Source organism: Anser anser (assembly GCF_964211835.1).
Source record: "Anser anser genome assembly, chromosome: 7".
NCBI classification, from domain to species: Eukaryota; Metazoa; Chordata; class Aves; order Anseriformes; family Anatidae; genus Anser; species Anser anser.
In genome coordinates, this window is record NC_139727.1 from 31,129,637 (window position 1) to 31,151,253 (window position 21,617).

General features: G+C 45.2%; 1 protein-coding gene and 1 long non-coding RNA gene across 18 annotated transcripts in view; one reads left to right on the plus strand and one right to left on the minus strand.

Annotated features, from left to right (window-relative positions):
• Positions 1-7,628, plus strand: part of RBM20 (RNA binding motif protein 20) — a 125,225-nt gene extending 117,597 nt beyond the window's left edge. For all 17 annotated transcript variants that reach the window (XM_083843191.1, XM_083843192.1, XM_083843176.1 and 14 more), the window contains 3 exons: positions 2,283-2,402; positions 3,356-3,477; positions 7,398-7,628. In XM_083843191.1, coding sequence (XP_083699317.1) covers positions 2,283-2,402; positions 3,356-3,477; positions 7,398-7,508 — 353 coding nt within the window. In that variant the 3' untranslated portion in view covers positions 7,509-7,628. The remainder of the gene's footprint in view (positions 1-2,282; positions 2,403-3,355; positions 3,478-7,397) is intronic.
• A 3,432-nt stretch (positions 7,629-11,060) lies between these two features.
• LOC310902154 lies at positions 11,061-21,505 on the minus strand. The gene is made up of 2 exons (XR_014586521.1): positions 19,564-21,505; positions 11,061-19,465 (listed from the first exon to the last, which is right to left on the minus strand). It is a non-coding gene; the product is annotated as an uncharacterized lncRNA (long non-coding RNA).
• Between the last annotated feature and the right edge of the window lie 112 nt (positions 21,506-21,617).

Genomic DNA, 21,617 nt, shown 5'->3' on the forward strand with positions numbered 1-21,617 from the left:
CTTTTCAGCCTGCAGAGAGCTTTGCATGTTTTCTCTGACAGTAGACTGAAATTTATTGCTAACAAGAGTAAATGTTGCTAATAGTATCAAGACTTGTCCTTGGAGCAGCTCAGTAAAAGAACTCCAGTGCCTTTCGCCAAGCTAAACCATTAGAGGCTCTTAGCTGAATAGTGTAAAGGAAATATGATAAGCAGCTTGCAAGCTTTCTGAAAGGCATAAGCTGCTATAATTGTCATGTCAAGGTTCACATGAGTTTAGCTGAACCCTTTCGGTGCCCTGCTAAATTTATTTTGAATTGTCAATGAAATGAGTGACAGCCTCTGAAGGTCAACAGAAAAGTATCTGTAGTGTCTAGCTGGCTCCTGGACAAGGTGGGTATTCTTACACACTGTACGGTGGCATTAGTAACATGGAAATTATCTGTAAATTGTTACTTCTCAGTCCCTGCATGCCTTTTGTCAGGACTTGCCTTATCATCTCCCATTATCTAACGCATGCTGCCTTTAATATATCTGATAGGACTGCTGTGAGATGGTGCCAATAAATGTAATCATAGCTGTCTATTAATATTTTACTGTCAGGGAAAAAAGAGATCCCGAGTGTCTGAAATTGAGTTCAGTTCCTTGTCACACTTTCAAATGAAACTCGAGCGGATGGGTTGTGCATAATGAGTGGAAGTGGAAAGCATAGACCATGCAGGCCAGGAATGCTCTTTTTTGGTTGCTGCTGGAGCTCATGTGGTGGAGAAAGCCTGGTGAACAGAAGTTGCAGGAAGTTTTAGGAGTGCCATTTTCTACCAGAAAATGTTGGAACCTTTAATGTGAATGTCTGATCTTGAACTAACTTATTCCTCCAGAACAGATCTGAAACATGCTCAGTTTTCAATACTTACCTGTCTGTCCTGAAAACAGCTTTCCAGGCTTCGTGTATTCAGAGATAATGCTCCCATGTGAACTCCCTGTGACTGGGGACTGTGAGATTGGCTCCCCTGGCCGCCCACTTCACAGGCATCCAGGTCCAGTAGCATAGTTGCTTTGACGTTTTCAGCATCTCAGCTTCCAACTTGCCAGCGGAGCCTGGAAACTCCAGGGGAGTTTGTGTGCCCTATGTTTCTGCCATGGACTTGGTATCTGGGATCTGCAGTGCAAGGCTCTAGGCTCTCTGCAAATGCAGCTGCCAGCTCAGAAGGCCAGAAATCAACTCCAGTGGGACTAAAGTTGCCACAAAGGCCCTGGGATGGTCTTAAAGTTAACTTGAAAGCCAACCAGCCAGGATTTCATATTATTTTCTTTTAAACCGTGTAATAGATGTATTTAAAACAATGAAGAAAATATCATTTTCATAGCCAGAAATTGCAGATCTCTGAACTGCAGACTTGAAAGGCAGGAAGGGTTTGGTTTGGGCAAAAATCCCTTTGTTTTATGAGAAAATACATCCCTTATCTAGGCAAAATTTGCAGCGCAGTGGAAATGGTGTCAGGGTAAGGGAACCAGTTCTTTGATGTAAGAACTGAAGAATAGGAATCACACCAGTGTACCTGAAATTCTGATGCTCTGTGGGAAATAAATAAATAAATAAATAAATAGTGTTTTTCTGATAAAAGGTGTTCACATGTTGGGAAGGGAGAGCATCTGCTCTTTTCACTAGCTTTATCCACCTCAGCAAACCAACCTGCCGTTTTCCATACTTTCATCTCCTGCCTGTGTCCATTTAGGCTGATCAGCAGGGACCAATCATCCCCTCCCTAGCCAGGAACTGAAATCTTCAAATGGCCCAGAGTCATAAAGCAGAAACCATCCTTTGGGAAGCTGAGGATGGGAGAAGAGTGGCTCCAGGAAGATGGCAGCAGTGCCGTAGGGGTCCTGTTGAGGAGGGTTTGCTCTGCCCATGCAGCTCCTGAGGCCGTTTGGGAGCTGCTCTCAGCAGGTCCCGCAGCTCCATCACTGGCCGTGCAATACCGTAGGTGGTTACGGAGCTGCAGCCTGGCCATGCTTGTGCTTATTGCTTGTGTAATATTACGGATCTATTTAGAGATTAAAATATGAAAAGAAAAACAATAACAAACATGAAGTTAGAAATAGAAAAAAATGGCCTACTGGGTGAAATAGGAGTGACTGTCAGCTGCAGGGGATGTACCGAGTAGACTCTTATTTCAATGGAAATGCATTTTATCCATTTTGCTTCGTTCATAGCTCCATCCAGAATGTGTTTCCAAGAAGTCAGCAAGTGTCTTTTTATACTAATAAAGTGTTTTCATTCAATACATTTATTCATTCGTTAAGCAAATTCTAGGTACCTGGAAATGAGATCTCTCGAGTACCCAGAAGTAGAGCCTAGAAGAAGGCACTCTCCGCCAGGCTGGGAACAGGAGGACGTCTTCACCGAACTCAGCATTCCCCTGGGTACGTTTGGGCACCCAGGCCGAGGTTGGCCTGAGATGCCACCCACTGCAATTCCTAGAGCTTACAACAAGATGTCACTTTAAGGCTACTTGCTATATTTATTTCTCAGAACAGATGTGAGGAGAGTGAAGGAACAGGGTATACAACAGAGAGGTAGCTGTTGAAAGAAACGGACTTCATTACAGTCCATTGCTAATTTCTTTCCACATGAATGGCTAAAAAAATAGCTGTTAATGTCACTGATGAAATAAGCTCCTGTGGACTTCTTTGTCTCAAACGTGAGCCTGACTGATGCAGGGAATCTCTGCAGTAATCAAGAAGAAGCATAAATTAGCCTGCTGGGAGCCCCAGCAGGGATGTTTGCCCTCATAAGGAAGCTGGTGAGGCTTGGGTAGAAGGATCATTCAGGGAATTGTCCAGGAGTTAGAGAGTTTAACTCTTAAGACATATGGTATGAAAAATACTTAGCAATTTAAAAGTATTTGTTATAAAAGTATTTTTTTTTTATATACTTTAAGTGTAAACAGAAGTATTGGCTTTACTGTGTACACACTGATCATGAGGAAAACACCTGGGAGAGAGGTACACCTTTAAGAGTAATTTGCATAATGCAAGTGCGAATTTTGCTGCTAATAACTAGTATAGCTCTTCTAGCCGTGAGGTTACACAGTGAAGTTTCCAGTCAATATTATGTGAGAGAAGGTACATTTTTACATATGTATAATATTTCTGAAAGAAGAAGTGCAAAGTGCATTTGCAATGCACAAGATTTTAGACTGCAGCTCATATTGCAAAAGTAGGTAAATCAGAGAAGCGAATCCAGGATCAGTCTTCATAACCATGTTATTTAACTAAGCAGCACCTTTTTTTTTTTTTTTCCTTTGAAAGCAAATATATGCTGGAGGGGAAGGGTTTCAACTGACATTTTAATGTAATTCAGAATCTCTCAATAGGTGTGGAATTCGTGGTGCCTAGGACTGGCTTTTACTGCAAGCTCTGTGGACTCTTCTACACAAATGAAGAGACAGCAAAGACAAATCACTGCAGAAGTACCGTTCACTACAAAAATCTCCAGGTAAAAACATGCTTGAAACTAGCTAATAACTAGCTCGTGGGGTGGACCGTGTATAAGATAATGATGCTACCAAAAAACTGATTTTTGTGCTGTAGATAGAATTCAGACAAAGTGAAGTTTAGATAAACAAAACTTTTCAGTAGTTCCAAATGTTAGCACACTAATTTCTCATGCCATATCTCTGCAATCTACTTCTGGATCATAAATAAGTTGGGGCCAGGTGACAATTTTATCTTCTAATCCATATTTGGTCCTTGTCACCAGCACAGGAAAGAACTCAGACCTTTAGCTCTTGAAGGACCCAGACATTTGCATCATTGGGAGTGAGCCCAGCAACAACCTTTATTATTTCTTAGTTTAAGGAGCACTAAATATGCCACTTGTTTAATAAAGTTGCCATTCCTACTTTGCATGAGCATATATTTCTGCAGCATGTTTCAGCAAGCAGTAGTCTGTGACGCACAGGCTCTGCGAGGCATTTCCTGTGACCTGCTGAAATCACCTTGCTATGCTGCAGAACAGCACAGGGGCTCAGCCACGCAGAACACCGCTACTGAATAATTTCTACAAGGATCCGCAGAAGCATGTAATCACTTGCGTGGTTTCAGCACTTGATAATAGCACAAAGAGACCGTGGGTGCTTGCCATTAAATCAGAAGACCCCACCTTTATCACTTCTCAGATGCATGGTTGATAGTATCAGTCACAACAGCACGAGCATCAACTGCCCAGTGCTGAGAGCTCCTTGGAGGAGGTGACCTTATCGCACATCCCCTTGAGTCCATGCCTGTGTGTAGGGTACGTGTACTGCAGGAGACGCTTTTATCAGAATGCTGTTGGCATTCTCACACTCCCAGTCAAAGGCATGAAAGAACAAGGCTGCTCCTTCTTTTTCTATTCCTTCTGTCTTACTTCCTGGAGCACTGCTTCTCTTCAAGCAACACCCATCTCTCCCAAACTGGCTAGTAGACATCAGCTTTTCTGAGAACAGTTTTTTGTAAGTCACGCTCAGAGTCAAATCATTTCTCTGGGAGAATTTTCTTCTTGACTTTCCTGAAGTTACTCAGCTGTAATCATACAAAGGCCTCTGGCTTTCACAGACTGTGCCTGCAGAGCTGCTATGCTTGCTAATGTTAGACTCTCCAGGTGTAAGCTTGACGAACTGGTGCCCAGTTTGCATGCCTTTTTTTTTGCTTCGTACAAGAAAATCCAGAAGGATTCACCAAAGGTAGCACCACTCAGTGCAGGCCATGTGTCCCGTGTAAGTCTGTCCCAAAAAAACTCGTGCTTCAAGAAAGTTTGCAACTTCAGCCCTTGGTAACTAGCCTCATGGGAAGGAGAGGCATTTTTTTCATTTTCAAAGTTATTTTGTCAAAGTCATAGAGAAAATATGTCCATTAAAACTGAACCAGCATGAAAAAAAAAACAAACACACCACACATTTTCTCCCCTGTAAGACACTTCCCATGAGCACTGTGGTAGATATCTAACACTGACTTGAGATAAAGCACAGAGACCGCAAAAGCTGTTAAAATTAAATCTGTCAAACATGGTAATGAAAACATATTGTTCTCTAGAGCTGTACCTCTTATCTTATTAAATGGAGGAAGTAAGTGTCTGATAAATAACCATCCAACTTTTGCCCTCTCAAATGGAAACTCAGCAAGTTTTAAATAATTGCTCTGTATTTCTAGAACTGTTCTAATTGCAGTACTGTTAATTTATGCACTCTGCAAGAAACGTCAGTCTTCTAGGATGGTGCAATTTAATGAGCGTATCCACCGATATGAGAACTAGGGACAGTAACTGTATCTGAAGCTGTGGCGCTGCAGCTGCCCACTGTCTGTCTGTTGTTGTGCCTCCATGAGGAATAACATTGTCCCAAATTCTTTCATGACTATGAGTCTTTTGCAGTTATTTGCTACATGTCATCTTTCACATGATCTATTTGGAGACACATCCAGAATGTGTGTTCGGTGTTCGGATTTGAACACAAAACTGAGTAGTTTGTCTAACAGTTTTCTTCAAAAGCCTCACTTAGGTGATGAATAAAATAGTCACCTTCACCTGAGCGTGTTATCCCTTGAAGAACACCAATCACTGGAAAACCTTTCAGTTTCTTCATCCGCCTTGCAGACTTTTTGTAATTTTCCATTCTCTTCAGCTTAATAAATAATTTCCCAGGTGGTATTTATATTTACAGATCCACCACAGTTTCCATGTCCAAAAGATCTACCATTTGTCCTTCCCTCCCACAACTACCACACAAAGCTGTCAGATTCATCTGGTGTAAGCTACCTTTGGCAACTCGGTGCAGCATTTTATCCTGTTTTCCGCAGGCTTTATGCAATATTCATCAAAACTTGTATTTAGAAAAAAATATATTTTTGTTGACTCTCATTTTCCTATAAATGAATTTGAATGTCTGCTTTGTGAGCTTCAAAACTGGTGTTCATGTTAGTCGTGATAGCTGACATTAACATCAACTAAAGGTGGTGGCTAAATCTCAGTCTTATTTTGGTGGGCAATCATTAAAAACCAAAAATGTGTGGGTTATCTGATCCAACGACAAGCGTTAGTGATTTATTACAGTTCATGATGAACGGATCACTTCTCCCCATCTTTATGGATCCTATATCTCTGTATATTCCTGTAACGTTTACTCTGGCCTTCTGCCACATGGAATTTTGTACCCAGGGACCACAATTAAGAGTTGTAAAATTTCCACTGCCAAATCTCTCTATTCAGGTTAACAGGGATGCAGTCATCATTTTGTTACAGGTATGCCTACTCTGCCTTTACTGATTCCCTTTCAGATGTACTTTTTAAATCCAAATCTTGTATTTATGTGAGACAACCTGGCAGTCCTAACACAGCCCCTCATTTCTTTACACCCATTTCCCATTCCATCTCTTCCCCATGGATGACCAAGAGCGAACTTAACTCTGGAGGAATCTTGCAACTAGATAAGGTTTTCCAGTGACATGCATGCCAGCATCTTTTTGAAACAAGCCCAAAGGAATAATAAGCTAGAAAAGAGAGGTTTACATTCATAAAAATGTGCAGGGCAGTTATTCTTGCATGTGGTATGTGTAATAAGACCATCTCTACATTATTATACAGGTGTCTGTCTAAACTAGCTGTTGATGAAGAAGTTTCTTCCATCTATTTCTAGGTCTGTTGACCTTGAATAAATACTTTGAGCACCATTTTCATACCTACATCAGTTCATCTTCCATTTTATGTGCACCTCTACTAAGAGCACTTCCCGAAGGCTGGAGGCCTCACTGGCCTTGTCTGTATATAATGGTGAAATGCTTTGTCTTAGAGCCGTACAATAAATGTAAATACTCTAGCCAGACTGCTAAGTTTTGTTAATTGCTATTGATTTGATTCATCCCTTAATATAAATGTTCTTGTGTACAAGGTATATGTCTGAACTGGATGTGCTGAAAATGTAATATATATGCTTTTACTTATGACTCAGAAACCACATCTACTTTCTGACACAACAGCCTTACACTAGAATACTTTTGTCGACTCAGTGGAATTAGTTCCTGCGCTATACCATACAGGAGCAGTGAGCAGCGAGTTTGCTTGTAAGGAGAAAAGGTGAGGTCTAGCTTCACTCGCTGATGGGGAGCTGTGGTCCTCCTGGCTCTTTCACCAACTCCCCTTGTGGCACAGAGTAAATCACACAACTTTTGAGGCTCTCTATGTAGTAGAGAATATCTCATTAAGGTAGTTTGCCTGGTACAGCTATTTTCCCTGGCTTCAATTTTCACCAAAGAGGGGCTTCTATGTGTTTTCTTCCATTGTGAGGTGCCAGGAGAGTGTACGAGTTCTGAAAAGGAGTAAAGCATCCTGTGTTGAATATTTTCAGTTTTGGTAAAGATGCTTTGTTTCTGATCTGATTGCAGAAATATCTATCACAGCTTGCAGAAGAGAGCCTGAAAATGAAGGAAGAAGGCAGCCATCTGCTTCAGGATGACACTGGAATTGTTCCTCATTTTGCAAAGAAAAAGTTATGATGCGGATGAACTGGAAGAGCTATAATGAGTGAATGCTGATTTTTTTTTTTTTAATTTCTCTGATATAACTGTCAATTTGCACTGTACAGAGGAGGGGAAATAAAGAGCATGTTCCATGCATCTATGCCCAGAGTGCCATTAAAAACCAAAATGCCTGAAACTGTTTCCCACGGTGAAGCAAAACTGGCATATCTGTAACAAGTGGAGCAATTCTTTCTCACACTCTGCATGCTGGGAGTGGTTTCCTAGATTAAATCAGAATTCTCAGGGATTCTTCAAGTTTTAATTCTGATGTGACACATCAGGTCAGGCGGAGTATTTAGAAGCACTCAGCATCCTCCAGTGGACGCTGGAAGGAAAGGAGATGTGACTATAAATAGGCTTTAATGTTGCTTAAAATATCTTCAGCCATTTTACTCATTAACCCAGTGAGCAGGATTTGCATAGGATATCTAAAGCCATTGTGCTAAAACTAATCCGTAGATGGCATAATGTAAACCCCATCAGCATCCATCTCCGTGTGTCTTAGAGCTTGCTGAAGTGATAGGTATTTGTGTTGTTAAGCACTGACTGTGTTGTATGAATGCAGAGGGAGCCGCAGTCTCTGCCCAGGGACCTTAGAGCCTGAACCCAGCACAGCGAGAGCAGTTCAAATGTGCGTGCTGACAGCTAACCTGCTCTGGTTTTCAGCATTTTCCATGGTGTGATCAGGATGTTCTCCAGGTACTGTTGTGTTTGAGACTCTTCTTTTTGATAATTCTAAAGGGTGCCAACTTCGAGTCTTGCAGACTTGAAACTCTCACAAAAGGATTTTTGAAGTGCTGTGTGTTTGGACCACGTCACTTTTAGACATTTTATTCAATGACTTTTAGGGTCTTTCTGTTTTCTTTCAAACCTGCTTTTCCTCAGCTTGGCAATGTTGAATGTTCCTGGTTTTCATGGAGAGATGCCAGACTTTTAATATTGTTCTTGTATTTTATTTCCCTGAATTTTTAAGGTGAATTCAACAACTGATGGCTCACAGTGCTGTGCTGAGAACACAGGATGCACCAGCAGCTCTGAAATTATTATGAGCTATTGTTTCTGCACAGTTGTTGCTTAGTATTTTGCAAAGTCCCTTTGAAATGCACTGTACGAGTTTCTGGTTCATTTCAATGGGGCTTTGTGTTGTAAAGTGAATACGTATGCAAACCATTGCCAGAATTGATCCCAGAGTTATGCTTTTATAAAATGCACCACGCAATTTAGACAGATGGGGATTTGCAGACATGTTTCCGTTCTTTGCCTTACTCTAATATTCATCACGGTACGTTCTGTAACAGTTGCTGGTGCTAGATATCCTGTTGAGATGTTGCGCAGAGGAAACAGTTTCCCAGAAGGTTCCTACCATCCCTAAGAATGTTGCAAAATATTGCAGAGTGGCCAAATTGCCAAAACTGCTTCCACCAAAGTATTTGTTCCATTATTTCTTGTGCCAGCAGTCACGTTCGCTTTCTGAAGTGCCCTGTGGCCAGGCAAGGTGTCTGAGAGGTGCCTGTCATTATTGCCTGAAGCCCTCTTCCATTTCATGGTCTGTGCTTTCTGCTGTTTTTACCAGAGGTGGATTCAGATGTCATATTTGGAATTCCTGTTTCTTACAAGTTGAGGGATTCTTTGCATCCCACATTCAGATGTGGCCTATCCAAAAGTAGAGGGGAAATGAAAAGCATTGCAGCATAAATCCTCCTTTGTCCATACTTCAAGTATTTTAAGATTTGGGTCCATCTGTCATTTAAAATAGCTCTTTTGTTTTCCCCTATGTTAAAAAATAAATAAAATTGCAAACAAGGTATTTTTCCTTCAAGGGCTGGGCTTTGCCTTTGACTGTTTGTTTTGCACATTGCAGTGAAATTTGAGCACAGGGCTGTTAGGGCAAGAGCTTATATAGCAAGCTATAAGATTACGAAAATGGCAGTAAAGATTGTGCAACCGTCTTCCAAAGCACAGCTCTCAAGCTGGTCATGTATCATCTGAATATGAAGTTCCCTTCATGCCCTTCAGCACAATCTGAGCACAAGGGAAGGAAATCACTCCAAATGCAAGCATCAAATCTTTGAAGCTAACCCTGCTATCAAACTGGGGCTCTCACCGGCCTAATGGGAGCTTATTAGACCATGTGGTTAAGCTTAATTGGATGTGAGACGTAGCCGACTCTATATCAAAGCCATGTGCCTCCAGCAACTTTATCCCCAGGTAACCTCAAATGAGAAAAGTATCACTGTTATTATTCTTTGTTTGTATTGCAGTAGAAGCTACAGGTCCACTGCCTTTATTATGGGCACAACACAAATCCACAACAAAGACTTTCCCAGGCCAGAAAGCTTTAAATCAGACCTTCAGAAAACAGACGGCAGGTGGATACAGGCAGACAGAGAAAGCAATAGGCAACGATGAGCTTTTGACTGGCAGCAGCAGAATTAATAAAATGAGTGTTTGCCCGGGGGTTATCTTGGGATTTACAGGAGGTAGCTCAAACTACTTCCCCCCTCCTCTAATTCTGAATCAGGCTCACTCCCATTATTCATAGCTTGCATATTTAACCTCCTCCTTTCTCCTAGCCAGCTGCATTAGGCACGCAGAACCCCTTCCTGAGAGAGTGGCACTCAGTATCCCTCAATCCCTGACTGAGATGTGCTTGCTTAAGTTTCAGTCCCTGTTTAGGGCTTCAGAAGCTGGAATCCTGACCAAGGCTCACCAGATACCTGCTTTGGGTCGTGGTCCAGGCGCTTGTTTGCAGCTGCAGAAGGAGGAGGCTCCAGAGGCAAGATGGGATCCCTGCCCTACGTAGTTCCCTCTGCTGGAGGGAGATGACAAGAGGGCAATGCAGGTGCAGCGCCCAGCCCCGCAGATGTGACCTAACCCAGGCGTTTGTAGAGGTGGTTTGGCTGCCCCGTTCCTCGGGGCTCCGTCCTGACACAGCAGCAGTCTGTAATACCCAGGGTACAGCCAAATGTTTCTCTTCTCAGTTTCCCTTCTGAGAAAGTCCTTTTTCTCCCTAGAATGCAATGCTTTAAAGCAGTTAAAAGCAACCCCAACTCTCAACTAATGCCTAGCAACCCCAGTGATCAATTTTCAGCCTGATTCGCTTTGAGATCTCAGAGATAATCTCCTTCCCTCTTCAAGAGGCCATCACGCAATGCTGGCAGGCACTCAGCTCCTCAACTTCTCTCTACTACCTATTCTGCTGAGGAAGAGGGACACTGTAGGCAGACGCTTTCCTTTCTCAGCGTGTGTAAAAATGTGTTGTTTCTTTTGGTTTCTTATATTTAAAATCTTTACTATTTTTTAGTTGGCATAATTCATCATCACTATAATCCACGCTGTTTATTAATACATATATATACGTATATATATATATAGCACAAAGCAGGCTCAGGTCTAGCCAAAAAATTGTTGATATTTAAAAAAGAGCTTCCTTAATATATACAAACCATTTCAACACATCTCAACCAAAGATTGCACTTTTTGAATAGGGACTATGCTTTTCATCTTTGCGAAATCTGTATTGATCTCAAATAGTCTTTAATATCAATCTGCAATTTACTTTTTTGAAGTAAAACGTAAAATAAACAAACATTTGCCCCATAAGATTAGACAGTTTCATATTGGCTTTAACACTAAATTAGTGTTAGGCTGGTTATATTCAGGGTTTTTCTATTCTCTAAGGATTAAGGCTGTGATTTATTGAATTATACTTGAACTGGACCAGATGTATTATTTATTGAGCTTATATAATCTTGTTAATTTAAGTTTTGGCTTGTAAACAGTTGGAATTTGTTAGTACTTGTTTAATTATGTAGGAACTGTCACCAATATTAACTAATCTGTGTAACTGATTGCAAAGTGTTTCAATTTGTGTTTCTTAAAAAGAAAGATTTTAATAAAGAGAATTAAAAGCATAAGCAGTGGTGGGCAGTTGTCCCAGCAATGACATGCTTCTAGCTCCCCAGGGGATCGATTAAGAACCAAAATGAATAAAAGATAGTTTGGGAGGTAAGATGAAAGCAGGAGGCCAAAATGTTTGCTTTCCAATATAATTACTGGAAGCTGTGATTCTTACCAGGTAGTTCCTGCCACACAGATTGTGGGTGACTGCAATCATCTGGTGCTGAAGGTGAAGTGAACACATCTTGGCCTTTCACTCTGTAACTGTTATTAATTGTTACTACTGCTTTTGGCCCTCTAGATCTATCTTCACTTCCCTTTTTATTTCCAAATGAACTAGGCAAGCTGGCTGTCCCCACTGGCTTTTCTGTCTCTATCCAGATTGCCTTCTCGTCCTTCTGTGTACCATACAGAATTACTGTCCCCAGCAAAGCTAAGCATCCCCTCCCCACCTTGTCTCCACCTCAAATCCCCCGTTTGTCTGTTTCCCTTCCCTCCCTTGCTCTCCCTTTGCCGATTTTTCCTCTTTTCAGCACACTGCCCCAGAACAGCTGTGGAAATGGGTCATGGGCAAAAAGACTGGCACTCGGGTTTTCTGACTCTCCCATTTGTTAAATCAGCACTTTAGTCTCTTTGAAGTAAGTGTTTTGCAGCTGAGGCACACGTGTAATGTATTTTAAGCACAAATGGTTTCAGTTCTTCTGCCCCGGATGTACTGAAACTTTCAAACTCATGATTTCGATACCATCTCATGACAGCTACAACTCTATCTTGCTCTAAAAATCAGGAAAGTCGATGTCATGTTATTTTGGCATCATATATCCCTAACAACAACAACAAAAAAAAACAATCCAGCTTGTGGAGTTCAAAATGTAATGAGTTACCCATCCAGATTTTGTCACGTGCACTTTTCTTGGCGGAAAGGGGAACGCAGGTGTGAAAGACAACAAAAGATGAACAGCAGCACACACCCAAATACCGGCTCAGCCATTTGACACAAGGCTGTGACGGGTCTCCCTTTGATATCTGGCCCGTAACCCGGCTGTCCTCCTTGATTAGCAGAGCTGAGGAGGTCAGGGCCATCCGAACATGGGCACCCTCCCAGAATAAGGGAGCTGGAGCCACACTGCCTGCACAGATGCGGGGCTGGGCTGGCGGCAGGCTCGCTGCTGCACTTGCCGTGCGGAGGTGGTCTCGGAGGGCAGGAGCCACCTCGCTGTGAGCGGCCACGGGGCTGGGATGCAGGGGCTGGGATGCTGCCAGGGGCACAGCCTCCCTTCCCCTGCCTGCCGTGCCGGTGCAGCCTGGGACTCCGCCGTGTTTGTGCAGGTGGCAGCGAGGGCAGCCTGAAGGAACAGGTTTGCCTTTGCTTGCTTGCCTACCTCCGACTCCGCCAGCCCTCGCTTATCTCTGTCAATACAGTGAGCACTCCCCATCTGTTCGGCGTGTCTGATGCAATGCCGCACCACGAGGCCACGAGAGCGTGAGTATGTATTCCTGGGGGAAAAGTGCCCCCGCTGTGGAGAAGGTGGGGACTGGGCAAAGCCTGGGGGTCTTCCCTACCCCAGCTGGGCTGTCCTTAGTGGAATTGAGTAATGCAGCGGTGAAACAAAAAGCATCCTTTTCCTTACACAAAAGGAAAACCCGTAAGCATCAACCTTTTCACCAGAGGGACAGGGCTACACATAGTCATACTGGCCATACTGGTGTGGACAGCAGGAATCCCCTGGTGTTTCTCACGGCCCTGCTGCTCACCCTCCGCCAAGCTACAGTGCGTGGCAGCTTTATGCAGCGCGCCATCTCGCTCTGGCCTAATGAATTCCCAGCCCTGTGGAAACACGGCTCCCCAGAGGCTGTACTGAAACCAGCAGCGTCCAGCTCTTCCCACCTGTCCCCTTTTATTGATAACAGAGGCTCTGGAGGGCCCTGCCCGGGGCCTGGAAGCAGGCAGGGGAGCTGCGGGGCCAGCAGGACCCACCTGGCACGCTGTGGATGCTTTTGGGGTTCATCTGCACACAATTGCATCCGCCTACTGCGGGGGGAGATTTCTAACCAGATACTTGTGGTGATTAAAGCCAGTGAGCTCTGACTTCGGGCTTACGCTGGCTGAACAGCTGTCTGCCAGGAGCAGCATTTAGCTACCTGAAGTAAGCTTCTTTTAAACCGAAATGGGAGCGTACATCAATTTTTAATTAACTGGGTCAAATCTAAATGAGTGGGCATGTCCAAAAGCTTTTTGTGAACTAGAAAGCTCCATAGGGCAGGCTGAATCCAGCCTGTTAAATGTTTAAATAATTGCCAGGCAGGGCCTTGGCCAACGTTCCTTCAGGTAAGACAGTGAGCACCAGCAGCACAGCCCCGACGGGAGGCAGCTTTTCCAGCCCGGTTTCTTCCTAGTGCCTTGGAAATGAGGGATCCTGTTTATAAGCTGTCCTCCCCTTATTTCTGAGCCTTGTTTGAGAACATGCTTATTAGTTCCACCTTCCTCAAACACAGCCTTTGTGTCTTTAAGAGGACACAGGAAGCCTGTTTTGTTTGTGGGTTTCTTCTCTGGCTGGGCTGTGTTTGCATTGCAGCTGGGTTATCTGTGGCAGATAGCGACGTGTTCTTGGCAGCAAACTTTCACCTTGAGCTCAGGGGGCGTAGCCAGGCAATGTTTTGCACACCTGTGGTGGGAAATTAGGAGAAATTTGCCTGTTTGCATCACTACTGTGATGCTCAAACCAGTTCCGCAGCAGTGCTATGAGCGAGTGCTTCGTAGCACGCCTGGCCCCAAGAGGTGGGCACTTTATAGGGCACAGGGTGCACGCACGTGTGTGTGTGTGTGTATGTGCAAGAGCGAGGCTTGTGCTGCCTTGCCTGGACTTTAGCATTAAGCAGTTGGCAATCAGATGTACTTTGCTAACGTTACAATAACAAGTCATAACTTTTCGGTGTGTGCCCAAGCTGTTTCTAACCTCCTTATCTGCCCTGTTTGCTGTTACCTGCCCTAACACAGGGACCCGCTGTGCTGGAGAGCTGGCTGAGGGGGCTGGTTTCTGTGCTACCTGAGGTGCCCCGGCCAAAAAGTGCAGGGAAACAAGGCAGACCTTACACAGGCATGCCCACCGCAGGTCTGGCTGAGTGGAAGCGCACTGAGACCGCCAGGAAGAGCAGCCCAGGTCTGTCCTGGTGCTAATGGGGATCGGCACTGCTCCGGCTGGGCTACTCCAGGGCCTATTTCCATCTGAATGAAATTGGGAAAGATTAACGCAGTTAGGCACAATATGCTAGATATTAGATGGCCAGCAGGTCAACAAGGCAGCCAGGAAGCTGTAAATGATCCCAGAAGCCTTCTCTTTCCTCTTCTCTCACAGGTCAGGCTGGGGTGTGGGTGTGAGGGCGAGGGGAGCTGTAGCGCGGCAGAATAGGAAAAAGCTTTCGGCCATTCCCTCTTGTGCCAGGTCCTGTTGCTGCAGGGGCGGACAAAAACCTGGCAGCTCCTTGTGTGGCTAACACCAAGCTGAGCATGAAATGGAGCCAAGAGGTCTGAAAGACGTTGGTAGGCCCGAGGTTCATGGATACTTCCCACCAGCAGGCTAATGTCTCTGTGGCTGCTTGTTCGCAGGCTGTGTGTCACCTGCTGCTCTGCTTTTGTCCTCCTGCAAAGGCAGATGCTGCCTCTCATTCACGAGCTGCCACTGTTCAGGCATCAGCACGTCTTTTCCCAAACCTCCTCTGCAGACTCTGATCCCAAAAGTAGCAGTGAGAGCCTGGTTGAATAGCCACCTGGGACTTAATGTTAAGTAAATACCCGTTCACAACAGCCTTGAAGGTGAGCAGTGCCTAGCAGTGTGAGAAAGCACTGGGCTCAAGCAACCCAGTAAAATGAGAAAAAAACAAACAAAAAAAAAAACCACCACGAAACATGAAGTGAAAGAAACCCATCAGAAATACCATTCAGTCATGTTCTTCCTCAGAGCTGCTCCATCTCTTTGCACTCTGGGCATGTTCACGCCATGGCAAGGAATGACATGAACTCACTTTCATGAGTTACTCTTTGTCAACCAAGCAAAGTGGGACATGAATTATGTTTGCTTAAACCACCCTGCAGGTGGTCTAAGCAAGTGGATGTTACCTCAGAAGGAGCAGGCGAGGTGTGTGTGCACCAGGAGCTGGTGTGGGTCAGCTGGTACAGACTAACTAGCTCTGCTGTGGTATCTTGATTGCTGGTGATTGTGTGAACATGCCTGAGGATGCAGGCAGTACAAAGCAGAGCAGTGCTTATGAGGTTTTTGAAACTCACATCTGCTGTTATTTGGTCCTGGAGGCTTTCAGCAAAGACCACCCACTGAAACAAGAAGAATCATTTTCCTGAAGTGCAAGGGACCAAGATGTATTCAGTCTCATTCAATGCCCTTCTATGATCTTGTGGAGCCTTTGAATTCCTCTTTACCTACAAGAGATTTACTGTGGTGCAAAATGAGTTCCTGGAGCAAAAAGACTCCTTTCTGAGGGGATCTGTGCTGTTAGGGCTCTGGGTCTTTGGTCTTTAAAGATTAGTGCTTCAATGTGCATTATCATAGGTTGCTAAAATAATCTTTTTCCCACCAGTTTTCTCATGTCAGCATTTCTGGAGCTCCAGCGCGTTGCGGCTGCTGTTATGTAAGGATTTATGAATGGCCACAAAGTTCAAAGGCATATGGGCAACCCCAAGTCCTGAAAAGCCAGCACTCAGCCCGAGCCTTGCCCCATTTCCCAAGAAGAAATTATTTGCCAGCTACCAACTACTTCTTTTCCCAACTTTTTTTTTTTTTAATTATTATTAGCCAGTGAACTTTAGGATCTTTATTCACTTCCGTATTTTGGAGCATTTAAGTCACACTGGTTTCATATTTTAAAATCTTTCACCCACAACACTGAGCACAAACTTTATAAATGGAAGCTGCAGTTCCCTTTTTTCAAGGAGCTGGGATTTTACAATACAGTCCCCAAAGGTTAAAAATTGGGATAAAATCACAGGAGTTGCCAGCAGCGCACAGAGTCTCCTCTGCTGGGGAGAGGAGGCGTTGGACTGCAGCGAGTTGCAGGCATCAGCTCCTGTTGCGTTAGTGAGTCAAATAAAAATAACCTCATGGTTACATGCAAGCTCTGCAGGCCGAGCTGAGACGACAACCTCATCTCTTTTTATCTGCAGTGCGTCACCAAAGAGCTCCCTTTGTAAACCTCTGGGTTGATTTCCCCACTCCAGGTCTCTCCTGAGAAGGCCCCGGCACCCCTGGCAGGGTGCATTCAGAGTACATCAAGCCCTCCCCGGGATGCAGGGCAGGACGTGCTGGCCGGGCACTTCTGGGACACGTGGCTGCGGCTGCTCCCAAACCGGGCACATTTCGGCCTGAGCGATCTTCCTTTCTCCCCTTTCTTTCCTCTTCACTGCTGCTTTGATTGCAGCTTCGTGCCTCCTTTCACGTAGCCCCCTCAGCTTGAATCAGATCCCTATTGTCTGTGTTGTCAACACAGCTGTTTAAATCCCTTCCCCCAGATTCTCCTGCCTTCCAGAGAGCTCCTGTCTGCCAGGAGCAGGCACCGCTCGGAGCTGGGGGCTTTTTGTCAGGTCCCGGGCTCAGGGCAGATTCCCGTTTGGCCCAGCGTGAGGGCAGAATGGAGCTGAGCTCAGGGAAATAAATCCCCTGCTCCAGCCAAGCCTGATGCTCGCTGCCTGCACGCTGGTGACTTCTGCAGTGCTCCAGCCTGAGACTGACGGGCAAAGCAGAGTGAAGCGAATGATTAGCATTATTAAAAACGCTTTGCAATTATACAGCGTCTTTTCATCTAAAGATTTCAAAGCTTCGCAGCACTCACAAAGTTACTTATTATCCCTGGCATTCAGCAGAGTCAGGAAATGAAGGAAAGCAGCTAAGTGACTCGCCTTAGGTCATGCAGTAAGTCGGCGTCAGAGGTGGGAACTCGGCCCCGAACTGCTGACTCCACCGCTGCTCATGCCCCAGCACAAGGCCACACCTCTCCCTTTCTGTGCCGGGCCTTCTCCTGGGGGTGCAGAGCTGGGGGAGCCCCCCGAGGGTCAGCACAGCTCAGTCAGGGGTTGCCCGGCTGGGAGCAGCACTGCCATGCTTGAGCTGTGCTCCTCACGAAGGAGCCTCACACCGAGGGGCTGTCGTGCTTGGGGCCGCCGGCTGGCTTGCTGAGGTGCAGCCAGCAGCCACAGCCCCTAGTGCAGGCCCTGCAGGGCGAGGTGTGGTGTGGTGAATGCCACCACCACAGCCCCTGTCGCCAGGATGTTCCCTGGAAGCCTGCTGGCCATAAAAAGGACTTTCCTTTATGGCTGTCTTCTCCAGAGCCGCTTCAGGCTGGATGGCCCAGAACGAGCTCTGCAGGAACCGGAGGCACCCAGAAGCGGTTCTGCTTGTATCAGCACTGCGCTGACTGCAGCAAAGGTGTGGCAGCGCAGGCTGCCTCCTGACCAGGTGGTCCAAGGCTGCTGAGCAGCCAGGATATACGTTCAGGCACCCGCCAGGAGATCAGAAATACATTTCCAAAGTGTTCCTCTCCTTGGCTGGCCGAGCTAGCTGTGCTGAGAGGGACACACCGGGTGCCAAACCCACGTGCCTCACAGCAACTGAGCTGAAAGAGTCGAGCCCTTGTACGCTGTCCCTTCTCTGACTTTCCGTTCAGTGTCAGGACTTCGGGATAGCGTGTCAGCATGGGGGGAACAAGGAGGAGGGATCGAAGAGAAAGGGAGAGAGGAGATGTGGTGAGAGACAGGTCGGCCTCAGCTGCCAGGCTTGGCTCAGTCTCCTGGCCCTGCTGAGGTAAAATACCTCTTGGGTGAACTACCACGAAAGCTCACCTGCACAGTTATATTTTTAAGGTAAAAAAAATCTCTGAAAAGGGCAACAAATCTACTTCTGCTCTTCCATTCTGTTTTGCTGATATTTACCCTGGAAATACCAGAAAAAAATCCACTTTTGTCAATTTTTATTTTTTTTTTCCTGAAAGACTTGAGATGCTTCAGGCTTTTTAATGACAAACAATATCCTGCTTAAAGTATTATGTCCCTGTGATCAAGGCAAGCTTGACAGATTTCTAAGGTGTATTTAAACAAATAGCAGTAACTAATCAACATTATCAGCTTTTCTTAGGAGCTTGGGGATTTACATGTCTCAGTGTTACTGGGATGAGACTCCAGGACTGGGAATAAAACTCCAGTTAATCAGGCACAACTTCACTGGGGATAAAACCCAGGCGAGGGGAAAAACTTGCAAGCAGATGCTGCAGTTAAATGAATGTCAGCCTCAGAAATAATATTGAGAATAAGCAGTCATTACAAGGAATCATTTTGAAAAGGTAAAATAACTGATTGGTTATAAAAGCTATGTCTCATACGTCAGGCAGTGTTTGGTCTTCTAAAGGCTATTAATAAAGCATTTTTCCTGGTTTCACATGGTTGATGAAAACAGGGAAGGAGGAAAAAGTGCAGTTACTCTGCAGTGAGACTGGGATAGAGTTTAATTCATGTTAGGTGTGTGCAAAACCTGAGTTCATATGAACTTTCACTGACGGTGAGGATGTTAACCACGTGGCTGCAGCTGAGAAGGAGAATGGGATGGGGCCGTGGAAATGTTCACAGCCAGGATAGAAGCAAATCTCCGGGCTCCCTCCTGCACAGAAGGCAGAGGAACGGGCTCATCCACATGCCAGAGCTCCTGAAGAACTGGCCCCAGCGTCTTCAGCAGATTCCTCCAGTCAGGGACCGGAGCGGAGCGAGCACACGGCCTGCGTGTATGAAGTGAACCGATCTGGACAAGAACAGGCACGAACGTTTCAGCTTAATAGTATATGAAAAGCTTCTGAGCAAAGTGTGAAAGAAAGGATAGGAAAAGAGAGGGAGGTAAATGCCGTGAGATTAAATGGGTTTATCAAACCCATTTATCTTTCTTGGGTAAGGTAAGGCATTTGTTTAGTGAGGGAACTAGGGTGGATCTCATCCATCTGGGCTTAAATTACACAGTCCTTATGGTGCAATGTGGAAAGTCCTAAAAAAAAAGGGAGAAGAGATTTTAGCACAAGGTGTAAATTCAGTAAAGACCTGCCATGAGAAGAGTGCAAGTCTGCCAGGCTAGAGGGAAGTTACCGGGGGGTGTTAAACATCACTCCTGGAGATCTGGCAAAGTGCTCTTGTAAATGAGCTTGGCACAAACGTTGCTGGAGAACTAGTGAAATTGCTGATGACAGAAAATACGAAGCAACCTCAGGACAAAAGAGGCCTGAGGTATTATGCAGAAAAAAAGTAGTCAGCTACAAGGAGAGAAATCAGCAGAAAGGGAAGGTCGTAGGCACAGATGACCAAACCCTTTCCTACAAGCAAACTGGCAGCTCAGACTTTGATCACAGAATAACTGAGTTGCCAGAGTGGTGGAAATGTGAAGAAAGCAATGCAATCCTAGAATACAATGGGAAAGGCACAGCCCAGGCTGCAGTGAAAGCACAGGTGTACTCAATGAGAGGCTATTTTCCTTGATTTTGCAGTGCAAGAGGATTTCCCTCTGTCAATACATCATGAAAGCATCTCCCAGGAAGGGAAAGGGAAGACCTAGTGGTACTAAAGGTCAGTACTGGTAGATAATAAATGAGCAAAAGGAGTCATCAGACATTTTGAACAGATGATTGTTACTAGCCATTTGACAAGCTGGGAGGAACAGCCTGCCAGTTGCAGTCGTGCATGCAAAATATTAAATTGTTCTGAAGACGGAACTTGATAAGTTTGTGAGAAGGATTATATCACATGGTGCCTGTGATATGGGACATGGTAGCCCAGAAGTTCCTGCCAGTCCTATGCACATAGGTAAATATTTTGTAACCCTCTGACAATATAAATATGGAGCATGTGATTATACACACACAGAAAGCGGGCACGTGATTTATTAATCACAAGACCTCAGCTTGTCAAATAATAATTACAAGACAATAACACACCTTGTTGTAATAAGTGGCTCCCTAAGATTTTCTCCCACAGTAAACCAGTAAAAAAAGGAAAATTATGCTGAGGTAAGGACAGTATTACATGTTTCTGGTTGTTAGCTTTTAAATGAACTCACTGTCTGGAAGTCTTTACAGGCAAATCAAGGGCTCCCTTTTTCTGCACATTTTACAAGTTCAGCCCTTTCTTGTAAAGTGTCTTTTCAGAGGCATGATCATCTTTGTTAAGGCAAGAATGAACAGATGACAACTGTAACACAGAGGAGACATGCCTGAAACAGTTTTACAATGCAAACCCAAACCTAGCGTGTATGCCAGGAGGGTGCACTCAGGAACACGAACAGGGATGGGTTTTGGGCACTGTCAGGGTGCACGAGTCACGATACACAGGCAAGCTGTGGTTTGGGAAAGTGTTTGTCCAAAGACATCTCAGCTAGTCACTCTTGAGTTTCCACACTCAGACAAACGTGAGCGTATTCCCCTGCACCTCCCAGAGGTGCCCGTCCCCAGCAGGTGCTGCAGATGCAGGGCAGCCCTGTCCCAGCTCACACACGGGGCTGCAGAAGGATATTCAAAAGCAAATCTAATTACTGAGCATTAAAAAAGCGAAGGCGTGCTTTAGCAGCCTTTCAACCCGGAGCTGACGCTGACTGGTGAGGAATGGGAGTGCTGTGCTTGCAGTTCATTTTATGAAGGCACCTTGAAGCCCATGCAGAAGACACAAAATAAAAAGTGCATTGAAGGCAAAGAAACCAGAAGGCCAAGAGACAGGGAACTGAACAGAGCGGATTGATTTAGCAGATACATTTTTGCTGTCTGCGTTATGGATAGAAATCTATATTTTAAGTGACACTGCAACAGACTAGATTGTGATCAAACAGAACCGCTGAGGTTCAGAGATCGCAGACGCTGCCTTTTGAAAACACTTAGAACAGAAAGTAAAACTCTCAGAAATCCGCAGTGGGGAGCGCAAAGAAAATGCCCTGCAATGCGTTTAACCAAAGGCAACCTCTCAGCCTTCTGCTGCTCTCTGCGGTGCGGGAGGGCCGATGGCCAACGCGAGCCACGGCGGGATGAAAAGCAAAGGCCGGCAGCACGCCCACGCGGGTGCGTGTGCTCCGGACCCGGGCTGGGGAAGGGCTGCTCCACGCGTTTTGGGGAACTTCAGCCAATGGTTTCCTCCCCTGGGTGTTATGGGAGGGCTTGGCC